Genomic DNA, 25,126 nt, shown 5'->3' on the forward strand with positions numbered 1-25,126 from the left:
CCGGGGGTCTTCTTCCGACTTTGGGGGTCTTCTTCCGCGCTCTCTGCATCTTCTCCCAGTGTCCGGTTCTTCTCCGCGCTGTCCGGCCTCTTCTCCCGGTGTCCGGTATCTTCTACCGGCCTCCCCCGCTATCTTCTTTCAGCTCTTTTGCTAGCGGGGGCCTGGTCTTCTGCCGCTGTCCGGTTCTTCTCCGGTATTTTCTGCCAGCATCCCCGCTATCTCCTTCCAGCTCTTTTGCTAGCGGGGGCCCGGTCTTCTGCCGCTGTCCGGATCTTCTGCCGCTGTCCGGTTCTTCTCTGGTATCTTCTGTCGGCTTTCCCCGCTATCTTCTTCCAGCTCTTTTGCTATCTGGGGCCCGGTCTTCTGCCACTGTCCGGTTCTTCTGTTGCTGTCCGGTTCTTCCCCAGTATCTTCTGCCGGATTCCCTGCTATCTTCTTCCAGCTCTTTTGTTAGCGGGGGCCCGGTCTTCTTCTTCTTCTACGTCGCCATCTTCTCCCCTCTTCTCTTCTTCCGAAGTTGACATGATGCTCTCTCCATCTGTAATGCCGTCTGCGAGGTGTGCGGCGACTTATATAGGCATGGGGCGTGGTCACCGTGTGATGTCATCGGGTGACCCCGCCTCTTATGATGGCATAGTCCCGGGGCATGATTTCTATTGCAGCGAGTGTGAGATGTTGTTAGATAAGTGTACTCACCGAGGCCGAGATGCTGAGAGCGGTAACCTCTTGCGACTAAGCGCACTCCACTACTGGAGAGGGGTGAAGGGCACAAAGAGGCACGAGTCACCAGCAGGCTGGGCAGGTCTTGCGTGAAGGTCACCGGCAGGGAGAGAGCTGTGCAGGACTGGAAGATGCTGAAGCTCAGGAAGGAGGATAAACAGCTGATCCAACAACAGGCCGGGGGTCAAACACCGTTGACTAGTAAGAGTCTCTAGGCAAAACAGTCTAGTGCAAGGACTGTTAGCAGGTCTGTCAGCAGGCTGAAGACTAGTACTGAAGATTGATAGCAAAAAGTCCGTAGGCAGGCCGAGGGTCAAACACAGGTGACTGGAAGCAAAGTCTGTGAGCAAGCCAGGGGTCGAGCACTGAAGACAATAGCAAGGTTCAGGAGCAGGCTGAGGGTCAATCACTGGAGACAGGAAGCAATATCCATAGACAGGCAGAGGGTCAAACACAGTAAGCAAGTGGAGAAGTCCAAGAAGCAAGCCGAGGGTCAGATGCAGGTAGAGATCAGAGCAGGTCAAGGTCAATCCGGGTCACAACAGGTAATCAAGAATCAGGATACAAAGCAGGAACACACAGGGAGCTGAGAGACAAACCAGCAATCTGGCTATGGCACAGAGTGGCTTTTATAGGCCAGTGGGAGGCTCATGTTGTGCGCGCTATTGCGTACGCGCGTTCGCCATTACGATGAATCGCGCACACGCATTAGCCCTTTCACTGAATTGCACACAAACATTAGCCGTTTAGCCGAATTGCACACGCGCATTAGCTGTTTCGCTGTATTGTGCCCAGGGATGCGCCGGAGTGCCGCTCTACCGCGCATGTGTGAAAGAAGGCAGCGATATTGGCGAGACTGGTACTTGCCTCTTTCCTGACAGTGCCCCCCCGACGGGCGGCCTCTGGACGCCCAATCTGGACAGTAAGCCCGGGTGTTTCTTGTGGAAGGCTTGGATTAAGCGTGGAGCGTGTAAATTACTTGAAGGTTCCCAAGAATTATCCTCAGGGGGGTAGCCCTTCCATTTAATCAAGTACTGGAGCTGCTTGCCCTTCTTCCTGCAGTCAATTATAGCTTCTACCTCAAACTCATTCTCGCCATTTTTTTTAACCAGAGGAGGAGTTGGTCTTTTTCTTCCTGAAAAAGGGCTAGGAATCACCGGTTTCAGTAGGGATGCATGAAACACAGGATGTATCCTATAGGAACTGGGTAAGGCTAATTCAAAAGCCACAGGGTTCACAATTCTTTTGATTTTGAAAGGGCCGATGAATTTCGGTCCTAATTTCCGAGAAGGACAAGGTAGCCTAAGGTTGATGGCGGATAGCCAGACTTCATCCCCTACCTTGAAGGTTGGATTTTCCTTTCTTCCCTTGTCATAGTGTCTTTTGTAACTGTCATGGGCCTTCTGCATGGTTTCCTGAATTTTTGGGAAATTCAACTTCAACTCCTCAAAAGCCTCTTGAGCTTCCTGGGACCACCGAAAATGATTTTGTTAATGGGTCAGCTGGTTAATGGTCGAGACAATGGAAGAAAAATTTTTAATAAATCTTCGGTAAAAATTAGCGAAGCCAATGAACCGCTGGACACCTTTTTTATCTGCAGGGGCCGGCCATTCTTGAATTGCTTTAACCTTTTCCGGGTCCATTGCGACCCCATCGGTGGACATAATGAATCCTAGAAATTGAACAACAGTTTTTTCAATTTCACATTTCTCTGCTTTAAGGTAAAGTCCATGTTTTCTGAGGATAGTAAGAACTTTCTTTACATGAGTCTGGTGTATTTCAACGGTAGGAGGCTCATGTTGTGCGCGCTATTGCATACGCGCGTTCACCGTTACGCTGAATCGCGCACGCACATTAGCCGTTTCGCTGCATTGCACACAGACATTAGCCGTTTAGCCGAATTGCACACGCGCATTAGCCATTTTGCTGTATTGTGCCCAGGGATGCGCCGGAGTGCCGCTCTACCGCGCATGTGTGAAGGAAGGCAGCGATATTGGCGAGACTGGTACTTGCCTCTTTCCTGACAGATGTATCTCGCCAAGAACCAGCGCGATCCCATCGCACTGGAAACATTCTCGCGTGTAGGTACTCCTGTGTGTGCGCTGGTTCACACGCTGAATTAAGGATCTATCCAGCGCACCAATTAAGATCTGAAACAGCGCAGTGCATCCATCTTAGTAAATGACCCCCAATGTCACTGAACCACTCAGAAAGTTTACTAAAGTGAATAATAAATACAATGAACAATGTGAATAAACACAAACCATAAATGACAGTTGATAACAATCAGTTTAGATATGAAAACTGTGGACTTAATGATCACTGTAGGAAGCATATGTAGACAGGTGTACAATGGGACAAGTGTTCAATATCCTCCAATACCTATATTAAACACCTTCCTACTGAGGCCTCAATATACACACCAAATTGAAACATAATGTTACTTACATTCGATAATACAATGTACTCAAAGGCTCCCCCTAGGTTGTAATTCAAAGTTCAAGCTACAAATAGAACCGTAATGCTTTGCAGAAGATGATAAAAGTTCCTTGACTCCAGATATCTTCAGCTAGCCTGTAGTTTAAACTGCAGTATTTGTAATCCAAAAGGGCAAAAGAGAGAAAAAGCAGACTGTAGAATAAATGGTAGGTTGATAACTGCTTAACTGAAGAAATATGGCACTTGTAACTTCCTCTTTATGTGTGAGTGTAATACAGTACTGACCTTACAGCACAGGGAACAACAAACCCCAGAGTTCAGCTGTATGTTGCCTGTGAATAAGTAGAATCACTTCTGTGGAACCACAAGTTTCACCAGCAATCTGTAAAATAACTCACTCAGCAAACAGTGCACTTTACTGAAATGGGCAGGTGCCCTCTCACCACAGAGGCTGTGAGGCTCTGTCCGGACTCCCCTTCTGATGTCTCAGTCTGATGAAAAGATGGCGCCGCCGCGTTGTACCGCTCCTTTGGATAGCTGAAATGCAGGGAACTTCCAGATGTCCTGGTACTGCAAACCGATCCGCTTGCTAAGTTGGCAGGGCTGTACTCTGAAGTACCTCAGAGGTTGGCAATCCTGCTCCACGCTGTATAGGCCGCAGTCTCCTGGTCACACACACAGACCTCCTGCTGGCAGGTATTGAATGGCGTCCAGAGAGGCCAAAAGATGGCCACGCTGATCCTTTTATTACTGCTCCCAGCATGCAATGCTGCTCGCTTTGCATTGTCTGTATTATAGTTTAGGGCTGATCAAGCTAACAGAGTCACTTTCTCCTCCAAACTACATCTCCCACAATGCTTTGCAGTGCTGCTCCTCAGGAATTAAAAGAAAGTCCTAACAGCGTTAAAAGGACACTAGAGTGAGCCAAACTCATTTGCAACCATTACCCTTGGCTACAAGTGTATAAAGAGGAAGTTCATTTCTCAAGCGCCACCCTTTGGGCCCCTTCTGCTAATTTTGTGTTAGTAGAAGTTTAGTGGATGTTGATTCACGATTTTACGATCATACAAAACAAATGCCTTTTAAAATACGTTTAGCATAACTACATCAGTATCACCAGCAAAGGAGCTTCATTATTATCCCATTAAAGAAGATGAGAATTTTGACATTTCATATCAATTGCCGCATCACAAATGTTAATTCTAGATTACAAACAGTAGTTTACAAGACCGAACTCTTCCCAGTCGTTCCTTGATACGTGTTTGTACTTTCGACTTTTGTGTGACAGATTTATGTACTGACGTTGAGTTCATATCAGACAAAAATGTTATCGTGCCCCTGGACGACGTGACCTATCACGAAACTCTGCGTAGGGCGGAGCGACGTGCTGATGTCACCTCGTGTTTCTACTGATCATTCAGCAGGACGGGTTGGTCTGTGTGCTACCGGCCGGTGCACCAGACGACAAGGCTTGCTATTCTGTTCTTTTGATGTTAGGGCATTACTTTTTTATCTTTATTAAACAAGAAGATTTTACACTATGGAGCGTTTATTTCTCTTTCCCCCATGTATATCCATCCTTGACCGCACAATGGTATGAGGAGAACATTGCATATTACAAGCCCTATTGAGGAGCTTTGGAGATCGTAGCATCATCCTTACTTCACTGTTAACAGCTGATCCATTTTGATGTGCCCTGCGAGTTTTCTCTATATACAGGCTTCCCATGACCCTCTGTAGTGGGGGATCGTGGGCATCTGGTAAGCAGTTACCCCTTACTCACTGGTGGTGGATTCTCTTCACACGTTTTTTATCATTTGCAAAGGACACTTGTGTATGGTTGGACCTTTCAGTCACGGGAGTTAATGCCTTGAGGCTTTTCTGGACACTTACTTGTGGCTATTTATAATGTTTGCCTATTACACTGTCATTGGAATACTGGTGTGATATTCCCAATATTCCATCATTCTTTATTTGCACATTTTTGTTTATTCTATTATTTTTCACCAGGTTTATGACCATTCATTTGATTGGTCAGTGTATGATGACACAAATTAACTTTTATGTTTAGCGCGATTCTAGGTTTTCCAATTGTTGCACACTGTGTTTATGTTATACAGAAGAATTGCTGCTGTCTTTCACGCATTTATTTATTAATTTGTCAATTTTTATTGGGTTACAGTTTTATTATTTACCGTAGCGCAGTTTGAGTTTTCTTCTTTTTCTTGTTCACAAAAATGTTATAGCCTGCACATCCAGCTTTTGTCTGATGTAAAAGTAAATTGTCTGTCGAATGTATCGTACTAAAGATCTGAAAATCCGCAGACATCTCGTCTTTAGACTTTTCCCTTCTGATTTTTGTACTGTGTGTACGAGGCCTAAAGCAGGCCATACATGGTCGAATCTTGAACTAATTTTCTTTTCAAAATCAGAAAGTTCGTTTTTTTTGTGATCCGATGATGCCACCATTGATTTTTGAGATTCGGCCGACCAGGCCTTCAATTTCACCTCATGTTGCTGTTTTCTCTCTGTAAATTTTCTTTTCTTGCACATGCGCCTTTTTTTTTTCTTATTACATTTCTCATATGATTCTCCCATCATTGATTAGAAAATCGTTTGTTTTTCAAAAAATTTCCAACATGTCCGATTCCTCAAATTTGATTACCGCACGAAAATCGTCCGTTGCTGCAGCCCACTAATGGTGCAAAATGCGTACGAAAATTCTTAGATATGATTTTCGAAAGAAATTTATTTTGAAATTAGAACTGTGTATGGCCTGCATTATTCTATAAATATAATATATATATATATATATAGTGTTAACCCATTAAGCCTGAAATTCAGTGGAGACACAGAAACCACTGCAGCACAGTGCCCTAAATGGCTTTATGTCTCTAGCTAAGCACCTGGCTAAACAAGAAATAAAAAAAATAAAACAAATAATTCATGAGGAGCTGCAGGAACTATTATGAAGAATATTGCCTGAAGCAGTATATAAAGGAAAGGACATTAAATGGGTAGTTTCCCTATATCCCTTGAAAAAAAACAGGATAAGGGGCAAAACATGTGACTGTGTGTGCTATGTGACTGAATTCAATAATAGAGAACCTGCTTTAACTGAATTTGAATATAAGTTGTGAAACTTAGAGAAGCAATGTGCTACATTTTGACAGAATGCTTTGATCCACAAATTCCAGGTATGATGATCTGTAGTGAGAACTGCCCATAGCCTTCCCATACTTAGATACAGTATAATGCTGTGTACACACGGGCGGGCTTTTCGACCGAACTTGTCCGCCGGAACGAATCCGTCGGACCGTGTGTGGGCTTCATCGGACTTCCGACGGACCTTTTCGGTCCAAAATCATACGGATTTTAGGATTTGAAACATGTTTCAAATCTTTCTGACGGATTTGAGTCCGGTTGAAAAATACGTTCGTCTGTATGCTAGTCCGACGGACCAAAACCGACGCTAGGGCAGATATTGGCTACTGGCTATAACCTTCCTTATTTTAGTTCGGTTGTACGTCATCACGTACGAATCCGTCGAACTTTGGTGTGATTGTGTGTAGCCAAGTCCGTTTGTTCGAAAGTCTGTCGGAAGTCTGTCAAAAGTCAGTCGAAAGTCCGTCGGAAAGACCGTCGGACCTTTGATGCCGAAAAGTCCGCCCGTGTGTACACGGCATCAGTTTAGCAGACAGACCATATTGGCCTTGTGCTTTTGATCCCAGGTTCTGATCTCTTAATGGAGCAAGCAGTCAGGCACAGGGTATTTTCAGCAGATGCATCCAAACTCACTTAGCCCTCAGGCAGTAATCAGGCAGATAGTGTATTTTTGTTGTTGTTTTGCAGATGGTGTCTTATTTTGTTTTTATTGTTTTATAGAACTGGGATAGGGATTGGGAAAAGCTTTTGGATGCCCAGAACTAAACAACTTGAATGAGAACTATCCTAAAATAGAAAAGCAATATAGAGCAGAGTTTTCCTCCACAAAAAGGTAGCACACAGTTTGCAGCACAGGGGCCTTTAGAGATAAAGGCACAGCCCTGGCAGCTAGAATTAGAACAGTCCCTCTATCCAGAAAGGGTGCACAAGCAACAGTCATTCTCTTAGGATTCTCTGCGGCCTACTCACTGTGATCCAGGCAGACTGAAGGCCCCCTTTACGTCAGCTGACTCTGACACAAGGTATCCCAGAAAGATCCTCTAGAGAGATGTTGTCTTGATTATTCTTGCAACTTTAAGGGTGATCCTATGGGTCCTCACTGAGCGATACTCATCCAGGACTTCTTAAAACTTCTCCTAAGCCTTGGAAGGTTTAACAGCATTTCCAGACTGGGTCACTCTCAGCAGGCAAAAGGACCCTGCTACTCCCTGCTCTCAGCCTTAAATACACCTCTGTCCCCTGCTGGCCATAGTTCTCGACCAGGGATTGGCTGATGCTGTATACAGGACCAGCTCAGACTGTGACTTCTCCTGCTCACTATGTTTCTAGAAAGTTTTGGAAAGACAGGGGAGACAGCAGTGGTGGCTAGTGAAGTTTTAGGAAGGGGGCGGCAGACCCGTCCTTCCTTTTTGACCCCTCCCACATTTTAAGCCCCACCCCTTACCGCATCCACCCACTCCATCCCCTGTATTCCACTTTCTTCCACCCATAGTGTCAGTATACAGCTCAGCATCACAGGACAGAGTATACAGCCCCAGAAACACAGGACAGAGTATATAGCCCAGCATTACAGATAGGTGTATATAGCCCAGCATTACAGATAGGTGTATATATAGCATTAGCTCAGCATTACAGATAGGGCTTACTCCACTGACAGAACCCCCCCACTGACAGCAAGCCCCCTCGTGGGAGGGGAGGTCTGGAACGGGGCTCGCTCCACTGACAACACCCCCCACAGCACTGGGCTCACAGCACCCTGTTGTAATATGTTGTAATGTTCACCGATTTATGTGGGACATTGTTGTGTGTATGTACACATGCAGTCAATATTGACCAGGCCAGAATTCAATTGACTGGTTGATTTGTCCAACTGAATTTTAACATATCAAGGGGACAGCTGAAGACTCTTTGATGTGTTGATCTTATGCAAGTCTACCTAGGTGTGTGAGGTGAGGTGTGGTCTGGAAACCTAATTGAACATTTCAAAGGGTACATTGTTTAAAGGACCATAGTAGAAGTATTTATTGATGGTAATTAGACTTGACGGGTAACAATAAGATCAAAGAGTATTTTGGGTTGACCTAGCAGAAACTCCCTCCTAGTGGACTAGTATTTCATGGAGGACATTCAAGCTGGCATTTAGTTTTGGGAGAGGCTTGTCTGTGTATGCACACTCAGACCTAAGACATGGGACTTTGAATTATATCTCCTCTGTCGGATTTCTTTGTCATCTGTGGACTTTGGACTTTGTTCTGTGTTGGAAGTCAATAAAGTGCATCTCTCTGGAAGAATTGGGTTGCTGCGGAAGAGTACTTATTAATTATCATATCACCCAATATACATTAATATACCAAATCACTACACACCCCCCTACTTACCGGGCTGTGGAAAGGATTGTCCTGTGTCTCCACTCACCCTCACAGTGCGGGCAGCAGCGGCGGCTTTCTCCACTTACCAAAGCGCCCCTAGGCAACCAATAGGATTGCCTGGTGCTTTGGCCAATTGCTGAACAGGTCTCACCGACCTGCCTCCTGATTGGTGGGGAGGCACTGTAGTGTGAAAATAGCGAAAATTCATTTGCTCCTGCTCTAATCATGTGCTTAAAAAAAAAAAAAACACCCCCGCCATAGAAATCCATGCACCCGGTGTCCTGAAAGGGGCCGGGCGCATGGATAGGGGGGCGGCGGCAGGGATGGGGGGGCGGCGCCCCTGCACCCTTAATGCATGGTCCGCCACTGGGAGACAGGCAAGCCTGCAGCTGCAGCACTCAGAGTAGGCAAAACACATTTAAGTTTCCACTTTCAACAACAGAGCCAAAAACTAAATTTGCCTTCTAGCACCTAGACTAGGAGGGTGCTACATAAGGATAAGTCTTCGTTCAGATGGACACTGACAACCGTCCTGCGTTCAGGCTCCAATTGTTTATTACAACTGCATCTTCCTCAGGCTGCGCACAGGAATCTTATAAAGGGGAATGCAGATGCATCAGCTGCACAGACATCCCCACATGTCAAAATTTGACATGCTGATAGGAGCGCATGCATGGAACCAAATGCAGACAGTGTGCATTTGGATCTGTGCACCCACTCCTGCTTGCATGTCAGATTTTGACATGCGGCTGTGTCTATTCAGCCACTGCTTCTACATTTGCCTCTAGTCTCATAGGCGTGCACAGCCTATTGCATTAGGGTGTGCACCCCAAGACTCAAACACACATGAGTGTGTATAATTATATATATGTATATATATATAAACACTCACGTATATGTGAGTGGGTGGTTTTATGGGTGTACATAAAAACACCCATTTATTCTTTTTTAAAACTGGAGACTGCAAAATATTGCGCCTGCAATCAGCAGAGTGTGGGTGAAGTGTCAGGCTTCTGCAGATACTGCCTACAGTTCTGTTGCCCATACCTCTGTATGGCTGTCATTGCAGAGCTGTAGGCAGTGTGAATGAACTACAGGTGTGCTGATCAGTGTGCCAGCTGCAGTGTTGGCTTGAACTTGAAGTTTATACATTCACAGATTCCTATGACTTAATGATGAGGCTGTGTGGGTGCAGGGGAGGGGGCAACTAAAACATGTTAAACCCTGTATACGGGTGTAACATGCAACATGTTCTAAGGCTCCATTCACACTAGCGCGTTTTTTGATGCATTTTACATTTTGCAGAAATGCACGGGAATTTTTTAACATGGGTTCCTATGGAACATGTTCACATCAATGCCTTTTTGTTTCTCTGCATTTTTGGAAAGGGTCAGGGACTTTTTTTCATGCAAAATGCAGCGTTTTGCATGTAATAGAATTCAATGGACAAGCATCAAAAACGCAAGTGCACCGTTTTTGCAGCGTTTTTGATTCGTTTTTGGTGCGTTTTTGATGCGTTTTTGACGTTTTTTTTTTTTTTTTTTTTTTTTTTTTTATTTTTTATGAGACTGTAAAATAAAAACTGTAAAAAAAAAAAACAAAAAACGCAAAACGCAAATCGCGGCAAAAACGCCGCAAAAATGCTGCTCAAAAACGTGGCAAGCATGAAAAAAAAACCTCCAAAAATGCTCAAAAGCAACATGCATAGGTGTGAATCGAGCCTAAAAGGTGAACTCATCCTTTAGGCCTGGTTCACACCTATGCAGGTTGCAGTTGATGCATATTTTAGGTGCATTTTGCATTTTTCAATACACGTTTTTGATCCATTGAAGTCTATGGAACCAAAAACACAACCTGCTGGTCCCTGGCTCTTTCCATAAAATGCACAGATGTGAACTACATCCATAGAAAATCATGTTAAATGGACTGTAGTGTGTTTCTTCAAAACTGAAAACACACTAAAAAATGCATAGGTGTGAACCAGGCCTAAAGTTGCTATACGTGCACAGGTTTTTTGTTCAGATCACTAGCTGACAGGTGCTTGCATCTACACAAGCGATGCTGGGACACTGAATTCTGTTGGGGGGGACTCCCCACTGTCAGAATACACTGATTAATGCTGTAGCCGATTGGCTGCAAGCCACTAATTGCACAAGGTTCTGTCTTATGCCCCGTACACACGGTCGGATTTTCCGATGGAAAATGTCCGATCGGAGCGTGTTGTCGGAAATTCCGACCGTGTGTGGGCTCCATGGGACATTTTCCATCGGATTTTCCGACACACAAAGTTGGAGAGCAGGAGATAAAATTTTCCGACAACAAAATCCGTTGTCGGAAATTCCGATCGTGTGTACACAAATCCGATGGACAAAGTGCCACGCATGCTCAGAATAAATAAAGAGATGAAAGCTATTGGCCACTGCCCCGTTTATAGTCCCGACGTACGTGTTTTACGTTCAGAACGATCGGATTTTCCGACAACTTTGTGCGACCGTGTGTATGCAAGACAAGTTTGAGCCAACATCCGTCGGAAAAAATCCTAGGATTTTGTTGTCGGAATGTCCGAACAAAGTCCGACCGTGTGTACGCCCTATAACAGGGAGGGCTATACCCAAAATGAGATTAGGGCCATGCCTGCTCAATTGGACTTGCTCCAGCAGGCCCCCTCCACTACTGCGACTTGTCCCCTCAGCTTTTAGACCCCTTTCACACTGGGGCGAGGGCTGCGTTAGCGGTAAAGTGCTGCTAGTTTTAGCAGCGCTTTACCACTGTTTAAGCTGTGCTTTTTGGACGCTAGCTTTGCAGTCACTTCACCAGCACTGCCCATTCATTCCAATGGGCATGGGGCGGTTTAGGAACAGTGTATACAGTGCTACCAAACCACCCCAAAGATGCTGCTTGCAGGACTTTTTCTAACGTCCTGCAAGCGCACCATCCCAGTATGAAAGCACTCTGGCTTTCACACTGATGAGGCACTTTTCAGGCACTTTACAGGCGCTATTTTTAGCGTTAAGACACCTAAAAAATACTCCAGTGTGAAAGGGGTCTTAAGTTACTGGCTGTGGTCACACTCCAGCCTCCCCATCATACCATACAGGGTTAATGTCCCTATATGGTTTGTGATGATGTCATGGCTTTGGGGTGAAGGAAGAGAGATTAGAATCAGGTAAGTGAAAGAGGTTACCCCCACTCTCCTCCCCCTCCCCTCATACACTGCAAGGCTGGACTTTTTTACTGTCCTGGAGTTGGGCTGTATTATTATGATAAGAGTTTTTGATAGGTTAGGAATTCCTGGGACTTCTGAGGTGCTACATAGATGTATTCCATATACACACACACTATATGTTATTAAAAAAGAATGATTTTAACAGGATATAATGTGTATGTGGAATACATTTGTGTAACACCTCAGAAGTCCCAGGAACTCCTAACCTGTTCAAGAATTTTACTTTCTCTTTCAGTAAACTTGCCCTGCAAAGTGCAGGTCAGGTTTACAGCACAGAATTGTATAGTGGAAAAGGCAGAGAAGGTCAGTACTCACAGGTAAAGGTTGGTATCTGTCCTCTGAGATCTTCAGTCATCCCCAGGGAGAGCTGTGCTGTGTGCTGGACAGGAGGAAAGAGATCGAGAGTGCACTCTGTGATGATTTCTTATGCTCCTCCCACCTGTACTGGAGCTGTGAAAGCCCCGACTCAGCCAGACAGGAACCCGAGGAGAGAGACAGTTTCCCCAAATGCTGCATCAGAGAGGAATTCGGCAAGCTGTCTTGTGGCAACACAGGGGATAGGATGGTGGGTAAGGATGAGCTCCGGCATGTTCGCACAGCCCACGTGCAGAGCCCACCAGGAAGTCGGCACTGGGCTGCGCTAATCACAGGCAGTGAGACATTGTCCCAATGCGCAGGTGCAGAGATCGGGAAATGTCTCACTGCCTGTGATTAGTGCAGCGCAGTGCCGACTTCCTGGCGGGCTCTGCGCGTAGGCTGGGTAACTCCTGTGAGGACTGCAGCCACAGCTGTGAAGTAAGCAGTCACAAATTATCCGATGCTCTCTGAAGTTCACATGCTTCATCTCTGACAGCGGGTGGCGGAGTGATATTCAGCTGACAGGGATGCTGTAGCCGGAACTACAGAGTCAGCATTGAAAAATAGGCTGACTGCCTGATTACTTCGCGGCCAGTGGCTGAAGTTTCCACAGGAGTTAAACATCCATGACAAATAGTCCCGCTTTCAGCTACCAGAGTCAATTAGCAGAGGTGAGGGAAAAAGAATTCTCACACATTTTGGCAGCAAAAAAACCCTGGGGTGTGTTGGTTGTGCCTGGGCATTAGGGTGTGCCCAGGCACACCTGGCACACCCCGTGCACACGCTTATGACTGCTCTTTAGGCTGCCTGTGGAGAGGGTGCAGGCGCAATTAAACCTGAATACAGGATGGGTGTGAGTGCCTGTCTAAACAAACCCTAAAAAAATATTTGTGCAAATAAAAAACATTTTTAGTTATGATACAGAGCACTTGGTCAGCATCCACGGCATTTCAATCAGCAGATGCCTATTTTGTTACTCCTTTAAGCAAAAATGCACTACATTTTTTATACAATTTACAATTACAGTATCATACAATACTTTATTTGTCTTTTCATCTAGGGAGAGCTTTGAGTTGAATTTTGAGGTCTGAAAATTTGCCACAGCTATTATGAGGGATTGCACATTCTGATTTTAAATGTTATTTATTTTACATTATGGAGAAAACAAAATGAAACGTGGGAGGGGGAATCACTTTTCAGTGGAATGACCTTTTAAATAATAACTTAAAATCTTTCTGTTTATTGGCAGGATGGAGGGGGCTACTGCAGCAGTGGATTTCAGGGCCTGGATATTTCTCCACCATCAGGACCATTGTGGATTCTAGGAGATGTTTTCATTGGTCAATATTATTCTGTATTTGATCGCGGTAACAATAGAGTTGGTTTTGCTCCAGTGGTTTTTTATGAAACCACAACAAATGGAGCATAAGGTAGTGCAGTAATGGCTTTTATTAGTCATATTTTTGCTGTAGCCTTTCAAAGGCAATTACCTTTTGGCTGTAACAACCATAATCACAACATATGTAAAAACAATGTTTAGTTTTAAAGAATCATGAATGACTGGACAATTATTTGTTATACTTGAAATAGTAATTGTAACTAATCGGCATACATTTTGAAATATTACCTTTTGGCTGTAACAACAGAAAAACCATAATCACAACATATGTAAAAACAATGTTTAGTTTTAAAGAATCATGAATGACTGGACAATTCTTTGTTATACTTGAAATAGTAATTTTAACTAATCGGCATACATTTTGAAATATTAAATTTGCTAAGCATTGCCTTTCTTGTTCCAATACTTGCATATTGTGCTATATCTGTTTGATAAGGGCAAATATTACCTGTTAATTCTCTAAGAATGTAAGCTTCACTTGCTCCCTGCCTGTGCTGCACTACAGTTCTCACTTAGATTATAAAACATCCCCCATGCTATGGAAATTAGGAAAATGAGAGGAGTGGGAAGTGTTCCAAAGTCACATTTCCTTTCCTAGAGTGCAATGTTGTTCCTCTATAGATACAGTAACTCAAACCATGCAAATACAGAAAGGAGGCCAGATCAAAATCGGATAAGAGAGTTCAAGATAATATTAATTGTTGATAAAAAAAAAGTCATATAAAAACAGCCAATGCATTTCAAGAACAACACCACTCCCCCTTCATCAGGGCTAAACACAAGATAAAACTTGCATGGACTCAAGGAAACCAGCAATTTCACAGATCTATATTAGAACCGATATTGAGCTCTCCTCATGGAGGGACAATGTGACAGCAGTTGCTGAGCAGCATACATAGATACAGTACAATTAATGAGTGTTCTCACACTAGGGCGGGAAACGCAATACTGGCAGGATCACCAGGTGAAAACAAAGAGAGAAAAAAGCCTGGAAAAAGCATCTAATGGCTGGTAAGCTGCAATATATAAAATGTTTAATCTTTGGTTTGGATATGCTTTAAAGCGGCGTTCCACTCCTTTGTAAGTTTATTAAAAAAGTCAGCAGCTACAAAAAGTGTGGCTGCTGACTTTTGAGAAACAGATACTCACCTGTCCCACAGTTCAACGATGTGGCCGCCCGAAGCCTCACTCCTCTCCCCCGCCTCTCTGTGGCGCTGGAATTGCAAGTGTGGGCACCCGGCTGTGACAGCTTGCGGCTTCACAGCTGGGTGGCCAGGCAATAAACTGGGACCTGTGACATGTCCCAGAAATTTGCAGAGAGGGAGGGGGAGTTAAGGAGTCACCTAGGGGGAGAGGAGGAGTCACCTAGGTGGCGAGGCGATGAGAGCAGGAAGTGGGAGCTGGGTACCTGTCAAAACTAGGTACCCGCTCCCCCCCCAAAAAAATTACATGCCAAATGTAGCATGTAAGGGGGCGAGAAGTGCTTAAAACGGAAGTTTCACTTTTGGGTGGAACTCCACTTTAAGCTCCGATTGTGCTCAACAATAAATGTTTGCACTTTACAAGCAGGTATGCTGTGTATTTTCTTCGGACAGCCAAAAATGGCACAATCTCCACACGAATCCAAAGGTTAATACTTTACAAGCAGCTATGTGGTGTGTCTACAATAGGATAGCCATAAATGGGATAATACTGTGTTTTCACCAATTCAAAGGTTCATACTTTACAACAGTGGTCTCGTACCTTTTTGGCACCGAGGACCGGCATTGTGGAATAAAAGCATGCAAAGGCCTGGGTGGGGTCCGTGCAGCTTTTCGCATGCAATTTGTCGGGGAAATGGCTGGTGTTAGCGCCTCAATCATCACAGCACCATGGCTGATATGGTGTCAGGATGATTGAAGCTCATTATTTCTGTCATTACATTGTAATATAAAATGAAATAGTTCAACTCACCATAAGCCAAAATCTGCCATCAGATGCAGAGTGTTACTTGCCAGCTTGCCTGCCACCAGATTTGGTTTTACACTTTCCACGTTGCCTGCCTCCAAATGCTGTTTGTCACTTGCCACATCACCTTCCACCAGATGTGGTTTGTCACTTGCCACGTCACCTGCCACCAGATGTGGATTTCCACCTGCCACGTCACCTGCCACCAGATGTGGATTGCCACCTGCCACCAGATGTGGTTTGTCACTTGCCACGTCACCTGCCACCAGATGTGGATTGCCGCTTGCCACCAGATGTGGTTTGTCACTTGCCATGTCACCTGCCACCAGATGTGGATTGCCACCTGCCACCAGATGTGGATTGAGGCTTGCCACATCGCCTGCCATCGGATGTGGATTGCCACCTGCCACCAGATGTGGTTTGCCACCTGCCATCAGATGTCGTTTGTCACTTGCCACGTCACCTTCCACCAGATGTGGATTGTTGCTTGCCACATTGCCTACCACCAGATTTGGTTTGCCTCCTGCCACCAGATTTGGTTTGTCACCTGCCACCAGATTTGGTTTGCCTCCTGCCACCAGATTTGGTTTTCCTCCTGCCACCAGATTTGGTTTGCCACCTGGCACCAGATTTGGTTTTCCACCTGCCACCAAATGTGGTTTGCCTTGGTGGCAGCACATGCCAGTGAGAGAGAACAGCGGTGATGCAGGGCCAGCGGTGAGAGATGAGCTCATCTGTCTGCTGCCCTGCCTCACCTCCAGAAGTGTAGCGGCTCCGCTGTGTGGGCGGAAGAGAGGTGATCCGGGTGGGTGGTTAGAGGTGATCTCATCTCTCTGCTCCCCTGCCCCACCACAGTGAAGTGCTCCCCCTGAAAGGGTTGAAGAGCAGTGATCCGAGCGGGCAGTGAGAGATGATCTCATCTCTCTGCTCCCCCGCCTTACTGCAGTGTAGCAGCCCCGCTGTGTGGGCGGAAGAGCGATGTTCCAGGCAGACGGTGAGAGATGTCATCTCTCTGCTTGCCCGCCTTCGCACGTCAGACAGTGCAGCCTTCACGGCCCGGCTGCAAACAAGCACCGACCCGGCAGTGGGCCGTGAAGGCTGCACTGTCTGACGTGCGAAGGCGGGCAAGCAGAGAGATGACATCTCTCACTTTCCTCACAGCAGCTATGCTGTGTATCTACGTTTTCTCATTAGGTGGACTGTGCAACTAACAGGGCTAAGGTATTCTTGTCCAGCGTTCACAGGGAGATATCTAAAATAACAATCCATAATAAAATACAGATGAATGTTGATTTCAATAGATAGACACAGCTATCAACAAAATTTGAGTATTCCCCAGTTAGCACAATGTTTATGGGTTTTGGTGTAATAAAGGAATAGATTAGATAGATTGCATTTTTGTATGTTTATGTTTATATACAGTAAATACAATCGGACAGTAATGGTTTGCTTATACAATTAACGCAGATGGAGCATTATTGTTACAAATTGGGATGAGAAATCAGTGTAGCCTTTATTACATTCATGTGTCGAAAAAAGATTTTGCTTTTAACTTTCAAACCAGCAATGCATTTTATGATTGTTTTAATATTGTTCATTATTAAAAACAAAATAAAAAATTAAAAAGCTTCATATTAATCTCGTGGTTGATGATTCCTGGCCAAAGATAGCTGACATCCTTCTGCATGTGGTGGGTTCTGAGGCATAGTGGGTGCAAGGTGGACAAAGTTATTGGGCACCAGACACTTCTTGGATGTAAAAGAGGTTTAATTTCTCTTAACAGTCCTTTTTATATTTTGAGGGGGAAAGAGGGTTAGGGCCAGGACACCATTAAGTAGTGGTAGATTCAATTGGCAGACTCCGAGAGTTCAATAGGAGGACAGCCGTGCAGGGAAAGGCCCCAGCAAGGCGCCACATCTGCACATGCAGGAATGCGGTCTCCTATGGCAACAGTCTTTAACAGTCCCTCTGATTCACTGACTCTGAATCCCTTGAGCTCCTCCAATCTTTGCGGCGGTATCTCCCTCAAGCGTCACCCACGCTTCCCTGCTGGGTCCCTAGCTTGGCACTCCAGATACTTCTCAAGCTTCACCCCTGCTGACCAGCTCAGTCCCTGGCTTGATTTACAAGGCTGCTCTGCAAGCGTCACCTCCGTTGGTTGAATCCCTGACCCGATCACCGCCTGATTTTTTCAGATTCTCCACCGTGCCCATTGGGTAAGAATGCTGCTCGGGTACTTGCTTCAGTTACTCACTGTGGTCCCTGGTAATAAGGTGGTTGGTCCCTTTGTGGCGGCAGCTTCCCTTCTTCCTCCGACCACTGACAGGTTCTCCGGTCGGCAGAACCGTCACTTCTGGTTGGACTGCAAGCCGCAATCCCAACCCTGCGCTGCTCTCTTGCTTCTGGATAGGCCCTCAAACAGCCTAACAGCCAGATGCCCCCCGAATAGGCCCAATCTCCAGCCTAGCAGCCCGGGGTACACGACACAGGTCTACCCAGACAGCTGTCCAGGTGGCACAGAACATAGATCATCTGACTCCACCCAAATATATAGGCTCTCCCAGCAGGCCAAGGGATTCAAGAAAACCCCTGCCCATTGGCTGAGATACCCCATATATCTATAACCTGACCGTGAATTGTCCTTCTCATATCTAGTACCACCAAGTGCCCGGCCGCCTAGTGGTAGAAGAGAAAAGTACAACCAGGCCAAGCTTAGGGAGAAATCAATGGATCTCTAACAATTGACCAGGGCAACTACTCCTGGCAAGCAAATTTGTGAGGAGCATCCCTGACTAAACTCCAGGGTGCTACAATCAGATAACACTAAATGTGCAACATAAAATTTACTGTAGGAATGCAAAATAAATTGACAATAGAGATGGGCCTAACACCACCCGATTCAGGTCGCGTCAGAACTTTCGAATATCGCAAAACTTCAGACCCAAACCCCATTGAAGTCTAATGGACCCAAATTGGGTCTGATATGGATTTTAGGGAAATCCCACAGCAAAAAAAAAAAAAAAACGGTGTGGGCCCCCCCCCAAAATCCATACCAGACCCTCATCCGAGCATGCAGCCCAGCAGGTCAAGAAAGGGGGAGGGTGAGCGAGCGCACCCCTCCTGAACAATGCCAGGCCACATGCCCTCAACATGGGGGGTGCTGTGGGGCAGAGAGTCTCTGCCCCCTCACCCAAAGCACCTTGTCCCCATGTTGATGGGGACAAGGGCTTCTTCCAGACAACCCTGGGCTGTGGTTGTGGGGGTCTGTGGGCAGGGGGCTTATCAGACTCTGGAAGCCCCCAGATCCCGCCCCCCCATGTGAATGAGTATGGGGTACATAGTATCCCTACCCATTCACCAAAAAAAGTGTCAAAAAAATAAAAACACACACAGTTTTTGAAAAAAACAATGTCCACTGATGTAGATCCATCATCAATCACGACGCTGATGGACCCGGAAAGAAAAAAGCTCTGTGACGAAGGCTAACTGCCATATGCCTCCTCCTCCATCTGACAGTTCTTAAATAGGTAAGAGGCAGAGCCACTTGGTAACATCGCCTAATGGCACCACTCCATGTGACATTACAGATTGGCGCATGCTGGGTCGGTGACGTCACATGGGGGCCGTGCCAACAGGTGACATCGCCAGGTGACCCCACCCCTTACCTATTTAAGATGGATGGAAATTGTTTTTTTTTATTTTTATAAAAGAATTGTCAAAAACTGTGTGTGTGATTTTATTTCTTTGTGACAGTTTTTTGATGGATGGGTAGAGGTACTATGCACCCCATACTCATTCACATGGGGGGTGGGATCTGGGGGCCCCCTTGTTGACAGACCATATTGAACCCATAAAGAATGAGGAAGAACATGTGGTTACAAAGGATGGGGAGATGGCAAAGGTATTGAATTTATTCTTCTCCTCAGTCTTCACGAGGGAATCGGGGGGCTTCAGTAGCCAAAACTGCAGTGTATATCCTTATGACACATCACAGGAAGCACCTCCATGGTTAACAGAGGACAGAATTAAAATTAGACTTGGGAAACTTAACATTAATAAATCACCGGGACCAGATGGCTTGCATCTGAGGGTACTTAGGGAACTCAGTCAAGTATTTGCCAGACTGTTGTTCCTAATTTTTACTGACAGTCTACTGACTGGAATGGTACCAGCTGATTGGAGAAAAGCCAATGTAGCACCAATATTTAAAAAGGGCCCAAAATACATCCCTGGGAATTACAGACCAGTTAGCCTAACATCAATAGTATGCAGGCTCTTGGAGGGGATGATAAGGAACTATATACAAGATTTTCATAACAAGAACGGTATCATTAGCAGTAATCAGCATGGATTCATGAAGAATCATTCTTCCCAAACCATTCTATTAACCTTCTTAGAGGAGGTGAGTTGCCATCTAGATAAAGGAAGTCCCGTAGACGTGGTGTATCTGGATTTTGCAAAAGCATTTGACACAGTTCCCCATAAATGTTTGCCGTACATAATAAGGTCCATTGGCATGGACCATAGGGTGAGTACATGGATTGAAAACTGGCTACAAGGGCGAGTTCAGAGGGTGGTGATAAATGAGGAGTACTCGGAATAACCAGGGGTGGGTAGTGGGGTCCCCCAGGGTTCTGTGCTGGGACCAATCCTGTTTAATTTGTTCATAAATGACCTGGAGGATGGGGTAAACAGTTCAATCTCTGTATTTGCAGACGATACTAAGCTAAGCAGGGCAATAACTTCTCCGCAGGATGTGGAAACCTTGCAAAAAGATCTGAACAAATTAGTGGGGTGGGCAACATGGCAAATGAGGTTTAATGTAGAAAAATGTAAAATAATGCATTTGGGTGGCAAAAATATGAATGCAATCTATACACTGGGGGGAGAACCTCTGGGGGAATCTAGGATGGATAAAGGACCTGGGGGTCCTAGTAGATGATAGGCTCAGCAATGGCATGCAATGCCAAGCTGCTGCTAACAAAGCAAACAGAGTTTTGGTATGCATTAAAAAGGGGACCAACTCCAGAGATAAAACGATAATTCTCCCACTCTACAAGACTGGTCCAGCCGCACCTAGAGTATGCTGTCCAGTTCTGGGCACCAGTCCTCAGGAAGGATGTATTGAAATGGAGCGAGTACAAAGAAGAACAACAAAGCTAATAAAGGGTCTGGAGGATGTTAGCTATGAGGAAAGGTTGCGAGCACTGAACTTATTCTCTCTGGAGAAGAGACGCTTGAGAGGGGATATGATTTCAATTTACAAATACCGTACTGGTGAGGGTGACCCTGGCCCCCTCTGATGCACGGGGACTTGACGGGGACTTCCCTGTGGCATTCCCCTTGACGTAACGGGTGACCCCGCCCCCTCTGACATCATGGGGAATGCCACAGGGAAGTCCCCGTAAAGTCCCCGTGCGTCAGAGGGGAGCGGGGGTCACTGGACAGCCCCGCCCTCCATTATTTAAGAACTGTCAGAAGACGAGAAGCGTCACACAGCGGGAGCCTCCCATCATGGTGGATGCGGAGCGGCCCGAGAAGAAGAAGGGAACAACATCAACATGGGGACAAGGTGCGTTGGGGGGCTACCCCAAAGCAGTCCAAAGAAATCTGAAGAGTGGGAGGAGTCAAATCACCAGATACAGTGTAGATGTAGAAAAGGCACTAGTCACCACGTAGTAATGTAGTCTGCTTACCAGAAGGTAATAAGAATTAGGCATGAACGGATGATTCTCAATGGCATCCAGCAAATCCAGCCCTCTGGAACCCCTCGTCAGACAACAACCTCCGTGTAACTTCCTTCATATATATACAACTCCCAATAATCGCATCAAAGATGGGGCTTTCCAATATGTAGTCATCAAATACCCGGGAAGAGAAATGAAGGACCATAGCGAAGCCCGTAATCATATACTGTTTTTTGCTACCCCAAAGCACCCTCCCAATGTTGAGGGCATGTGGCCTGGTACGGTTCAGGAGGGGGGGTGCTCTCTTGTCCCCCCTCTTTTCCTGCGGCCTTCCAGGTTGCGTGCTCGGATAAGGGTCTGGTATAGATTTTGAGGGGGACCTCACGCCATTTTTTTAAAAAATTTGTGCTGGGGTTCCCCTTAATATCCATACCAGACCTGAAGGGCCTGGTATGGAATTTAGGGGGATCCCCCACGCCATTTCTTTTTAAATTCTGGTTCGGGGTTCCCCTGTGGGGAATTCCCATGCCGTTTTTATCAATGAACTTTTATGTGTATTGTCTGACCGGCAATTCATTAATAGCCGCGAGTAGTTTTAAATGACTTTTTTTCCTTTGAAATGTCATTTTGCTATCAGACTGTTCTAAACACGGGAAACATGCGGCCCTTTACAAGGCATACTATAGACACCCCCCAGGTATGAAATTTAAAGGAATATTACACTTTTATTGTATCACTTTAAGCATTATTAAAACCACTGCTCCTGAAAAAACGGCCGTTTTTAAAACTTTTTTTTGCATTGATCCATGTCCCCTGGGGCAGGACCCAGGTCCCCAAACACTTTTTATGACAATAACTTGCATAGAAGCCTTTAAAATTAGCACTTTTGATTATTCATGTTCATGTCCCATAGACTTTAACAATGTTCAAACAAATTTTTTGCCTGTTCGCATGTTCTGGTGCGAACCGAACAGGGGGGTGTTTGGCTCATCCCTATTCCTCACTACCACAATTGGGAAGGCATAGGGGCTCCTGGACTGTTTAATGACCCCTGATTTCCTTAACTCAGCCAGTTGCTCTCGAAGATCCTCCAGATCACACAAGAGGATTCACTTCGCCCTTTCTCGAAACAGCTTATCTTTCGGTCAGTCGAATTCGATGTTGAGCACTCCTGGCACAGCTCACATCACAGTCATTCTTGGAGAACATTTTCTCCCATCGATCTATCCGAGTTTTATTCCCTCTCCTCCTATGAAGGGGTAGATTTGGGCAGTGGACAGTGGTTCTTTTTTCATCTCCCTTCTGAACTACCTCATCACTGCTACTGGGATGACAGCACTCACTTTTCCAATCGCCATCCGAGGCTTTAAGCTAATTGGGTGGCTAGTGACATTCTGCACGCTGACAGGAATTCGCCCCCCACTTCTTAGTAAGGCCCAAGTGGGGATGATCTCCGGGACCAGTTCTATTCCAACCTCTTCTTCCACTGAATCAGCTTCCATCACCATGTAAGGACCCAGCTGGTCCCATGACAGCTTGACTGTGGCTTTCAGACAGGCCCTCTCCACAGGCTGCAACACCTTTTCATGGGTATCCAGTCGCAACAATCTTCCTACTCCATCAGCAGGTGCCTTCATCTCTTTCAACATTCTCTGAAACAGCTGAGGATGAATCTACCCTACTGGTGCACCCTCCAAAACCAGAGGAGTGAATAGTCTGCCCACAAGGTTGGTGTTGGTGCCTATCAATAAGCAATTTCGGCCTGCCCCAGGAGGTCAGGGGCAGACGATATTCAGCGTATCAAAGGTCTCTGGTTTTCCTGCTATGGCAGAGTCTAAGGTTATCTTGATGGGTATGTATCCATCGTATAGGCACTTCTGGGTCTTGATGCCCGCAATCTCTAATATCCTCGAGCTTACAGAAAGGAATGTGCTTCAAGTACTTGTGGTAAAATTCTTGATACAGCAACGTCACCTGGGCTCCAGTATCCAGTAGGGCTTGTGTATAGATGCCCTCTACTTGTATAGATACTATAGGAAAAGGCCCCCACTAAGTTCTTGGGTAGGTTTCTCACAGGTGACTCTATAGTTTGTGCCCTAACCAACCTCTTCTAACATCTCTTCTCTCGCCCCGGTACACTTTTTGTTTGCTTTGACAAGTCCCTTGTTCCTGTACCTTCGTCTGAGTCTCCATCACTCGCATCAGAGCATGATACATTTGAGTTTGGGCCTGAGCTACCTGGGCCAATAATTCGGTTGGCCCGAGTTCTGCTAAGGGTTTTACTGATGTCAGGAATGCTCAACCCCACCGGTTCAGACTCAGAACCACTATCTTCATCCGAGAAATCCATTTCTGCATGAACAGCTTGAGCCACCACTTTCTCTTTGTTCCCAGAGATAGAGCTAAATTCTCTGAAACTTTGGCTTTTCGCTTCTAACAGAGCTACCTCCTCTTGCACTTCTCTTATCAATTCAGGATATGTGGGTACCAGAAAGAGAACAATACTTTTTTATCCAAGGATGGGGGTCCTCAATAGAATGCACCACCTCCCCATAATAAAGTCATTATATGGAAAAAGTGGAAATGGGAGTTTTGAGGTGCAAAATGACTTTACTTAATACATAATCAAAATATATAGAATTTTATTGTATAAACAATAAAAAACATGTTAAAAACAACATAGGAAATTCATACAATCATGATACAAAGGATTTGTGGCTCGATATGTTTCACCATAAACATGGCTTCTTCAGGAGCTTATTGTAAAACCTTATGTATAGCATCACTACAAATAAACAAAGAAAACAATTAAGTATATTTGATCAACACATTAGAATAAACAATTCAATTATAGAGACCAAAAAAGGTCTAAAATTACACAAAAAGTATATACAATCATTTACATAGATCATCTGATGGTTAAATCCTCACCCCAAATACAAGCACCACTCCAAATGACTATCAAGACCCCCGAATGGCAAAGTATTACTGTGTCACAGAGGGGATATACCCCTTAATTGAACCTGCAGAAAGATATCACTGATTAGGTTTAGGCAAGCTGGATTATATCTAGTAAAACCCAATTGATCCACTTTTACCTACCCTGTATCAATAAATGGCCAGGGAGAAAGGAATACTGGCCTTCTTAAGAGAAAAACTTCATCTGAAAACAAAATATAGCTGAATAGAAACCATGGAACCTAAAAGACATACAGTGAGGTCCATAAATATTGGGACATCGACACAATTCTAATCTTTTTGGCTCAAGATGACAACAAGATGTGCTTTAACTGCAGTCTCTCAGCTTTAATTTGAGGGTATTTACATCCAAATCAGGTAAATGGGGTAGGAATTACAACAGTTTGTATATTTGCCTCCCACTTTTTAAGGGACCGAAAGTAATGGGACAGATTAACAATCATCCATCAAACTTTCACTTTTGAATACTTGGTTGCAAATCCTTTGCAGTCAATTACAGCCTGAAGTCTGGAACGCATAGATATCACCAGACGCTGGGTTTCATCCCTGGTGATGCTCTGCTAGGCCTCTACCGCAACTGTCTTCAGTTCCTGCTTGTTCTTGGGGCATTCTCCCTAGTTTTGTCTTCAGCAAGTGAAATCCATGCTCAATTGGATTCAGGTCAGGTGATTGACTTGGCCATTGCATAACATTCCACTTCTTTCCCTTAAAAAACCCTTTGGCTGCTTTCGCAGTATGCTTCGGGTCATTGTCCATCTGCACTTGTGAAGCACCGTCCAATGAGTTCTGAAGCATTTTGCTGAATATGAGCAGATAATATTGCCTGAAACACTTCAGA

The 25,126-nt window shown here is 45.3% G+C and overlaps 1 protein-coding gene across 2 annotated transcripts in view; it reads left to right on the forward strand.

The window, feature by feature from the left end:
• CTSE (cathepsin E) overlaps positions 1–16,490 on the forward strand; it is a 553,970-nt gene extending 537,480 nt beyond the window's left edge. Inside the window, exons 9-10 of one of the 2 annotated variants that reach the window (XR_012241707.1) lie at positions 13,526–13,766; positions 13,904–16,490. Coding sequence is in view for 1 of the 2 variants with exons in the window: in XM_073615874.1 (XP_073471975.1) it covers positions 13,526–13,705 (180 nt within the window). In the remaining variant the exon portion in view is untranslated. Of the gene's footprint in view, positions 1–13,525; positions 13,784–13,903 lie in introns of those variants that run through there. The other variant, XM_073615874.1, reaches the window with a different exon arrangement.
• The last annotated feature ends 8,636 nt before the right edge of the window (positions 16,491–25,126 follow it).

Source organism: Aquarana catesbeiana, linkage group LG02 (assembly GCF_042186555.1).
Source record: "Aquarana catesbeiana isolate 2022-GZ linkage group LG02, ASM4218655v1, whole genome shotgun sequence".
In the NCBI taxonomy this organism is placed as follows: Eukaryota; Metazoa; Chordata; class Amphibia; order Anura; family Ranidae; genus Aquarana; species Aquarana catesbeiana.